At 37.8% G+C, this 2,576-nt stretch overlaps 1 protein-coding gene across 1 annotated transcript; it reads right to left on the minus strand.

Annotated features, from left to right (window-relative positions):
• Window positions 1-361: 361 nt before the first annotated feature.
• Window positions 362-2,573, minus strand: LOC138167974 (zinc finger protein 664-like; the record flags this gene model as incomplete). The annotated part of the gene is made up of 1 exon (XM_069096952.1): window positions 362-2,573. A coding segment is annotated over one exon (294 nt), but the record flags the coding sequence as incomplete, so codon positions are not given.
• Between the last annotated feature and the right edge of the window lie 3 nt (window positions 2,574-2,576).

Below are 2,576 nucleotides of genomic sequence, written 5' to 3' on the forward strand. Positions count from 1 at the left end.
AGTACCAGGCTACTAGTTTCCTTTCTGTGGGTTTGATTCTTAATGTTCCCCTGAACAATCTTTTTTAAAGCAGGAACAAAGTATTTTGGAAAATACTGCTTTGTAGCATAGTTTGAGACTTGGCACTAAGCCTCCTGTGTGGGCTCCTTTCCCCCTTTATTTCCCCTGACATTCTTGACTTTTCTTTCCCCATCAGAATGCTATTTCCTCTCATTTCATAAAATAACCCTTTGGTAGTTTGAATGGTGTGGCACTAAAAAAGAAAATTAATTTAAATAGTGTTATCTTTGATAAGACAGGTTCATCCTATCCATGACCAAATAAGTTTTCTAATTATTTAGATTTGCCATCATCTTTTTTTTTTTTTTGCTTTTTGAAAGGCAATTGGGGTTAAGTGACTTGACCAAAGTCACAAGGTTAGTGTTAAGTTTCTGAGGGAGGATTTCAACTCAGGTCCTCCTGACTCCAAGGCCTGTGCTCTATTCACCGTGCCACCTAGTTGTCCCTTCACTTTTTTTTTTTTTTATTAAGCAATCAGGGTTAAGTAACTTGCTCAAGGTTACACGGCCAGTTATTTCTGGGTGTGGTGCTGAGTGTCTGAGCCCGGGATTCGATCTCCAGGTCGTTCTGACACTGGAGCCGGTGCTCTTACTCGCTGTGCTACCTGGCCGCCCCTTCCCTTCACTCGTTAATGGCAATTTATTTCCCCTTTCTTCTTTTAAATTAAATTGGCCAAGAGCTTATTTTCTCCTGAAGCCTTCAGAGTTTTATCATTTTTTATACTTTAAATTTTGTTAATATTTAACAATTTCAGCATTTGTTTTGACATTTAATGAGCATTTTAAAATTCAATATCTTTGTGTTTTAGTTCCACATCAAATTCATTATCTCTGAGTCAATCAACTGTCTGTGTAGATGTTAAGGTACCAATATGTACCAGGCACTTTGCTAAGTGCTGGAGATGGATACAAAGCAAGAAACTAAAACATAGTCCTCATTCCCCAGTGGGTTCCAAATCAATCTACCCAGGAGGAAACTGAACCAAAACAGCTCCAGGTCTGCTCTGTAATACCACCTTTGTTCACAACTGCCCTTGTTGCTATTATGGGAATACGGGAGTTTAAGTTTAAAGTTAAGTCCTCTAGCATCTTTGTTTCCAATAAAAGATCTTTAGGGATCATCTAATAAAGGTCTATTGTTTTCCAGATGAAGAGCTCAGACAGGTAAAGCAACTTGTCCACCGTTCCACATAATAGTGGGTTAGAACACCTTCCTAATTAGCTCTTATTATTCAAGATGACACAAAGGAGGCAGTCAAGAAGGTCAGGAATCACTTGTATGAAGGATTGGGGACTTCAGGTGTGGAAGTGGAAGCAGAAAGGAGAAAGCTCTGGGTCAAAGGGTAAATACTCTGGATTTCTCAGAACAGAAATCTCTGCGAAGTTTAAGAACTGAAAGGATAACTGTACAGATGTCACTATATCTGCTAATCCCTCAAACCCATGTCAAGGTTCTAGCATGAAATCTCTCACCCCACTCACCTCCTCCTCCCAAAGAGTTAAGGCACCATCTGGCTAAACCGAAAAGTGTTGAATCTAATCTGGTTTTAAGATTGTCCAGAACAAGATACTATAAAAGCCTTTTTTTCCTTCTCTTAATAGTATTTTATTTTTTCAATTAAAAGTAAACTTATTTTTCAATATTCACTTTTTAAAAATTTTGAGTTTCTAATTTTTTTCTTCCCCCATCCCCGAGGATGGCAAGCAATCTGATATAGCCTATATATGCACAATCATTTTAAACATACTTCCCCATTGGTCAGGTTGTGAAAGAAGAATCAGAACGGAGGGGGAAAACCATGAGATTTTTTTAACTGTGAAAATAGTAGATTTTGATCTGCTTTCAAACTCCATCATTCTTTCTCTGGATAAGGATAGCATTTTCTATCATGGGTCCTCTGGAATTGTATTAGATCACTGCATTGTTGAGAATGGTTAAGTATATGAAAGTTGGTCATAGCACAGTATTTCCTACATTCATAAGGTTTCTCTCCAGTACGAATTCTCTGATGCACACTAAGACCTTGCTTTCTGAAAAAGGTCTTTCCACATTGAATACAACCAAAAGTTTTTTCACCACTATGAATTCTTTGATGTCAAATAAGTACCGAGTTGAAGAGTAAGGCCTTCCCACACTCCTTACATTCATAAAAAATGTTTCCAGTATGAATTTTCCAATGAACTCTTAAGTTGTTAGTTACTTCTGAACATAGTAGTGAATCATAGATTCTCTTCAGTATGAATTCTGTGATGCATTGCAAGTTGTGTGTTATATCTGAAGGCCTTTCCACATTCACTACATTCATAAGGTTTCTCTCCAGTATGAATTCTCTGATGCACTTTAAGTAGTACCTTCTCCCTGAAGGCCTTCCCACATTCACATTTATAAGGTCTCTCTCCAGTATGAACTCTGAGATGAATTGTAAGTCGTGTCTTTCTAGTGTAGACCTTCCCACATTCACTGCATTCATAAGGTTTCTCTCCAGTATGAATTCTCTGATGCTCTTTAAGCTGCTT

This window comes from Petaurus breviceps, unplaced genomic scaffold (assembly GCF_028583685.1).
Source record: "Petaurus breviceps papuanus isolate PSGF00001 unplaced genomic scaffold, PetGlider_PUasm1.0 345431, whole genome shotgun sequence".
In the NCBI taxonomy this organism is placed as follows: domain Eukaryota; kingdom Metazoa; phylum Chordata; class Mammalia; order Diprotodontia; family Petauridae; genus Petaurus; species Petaurus breviceps.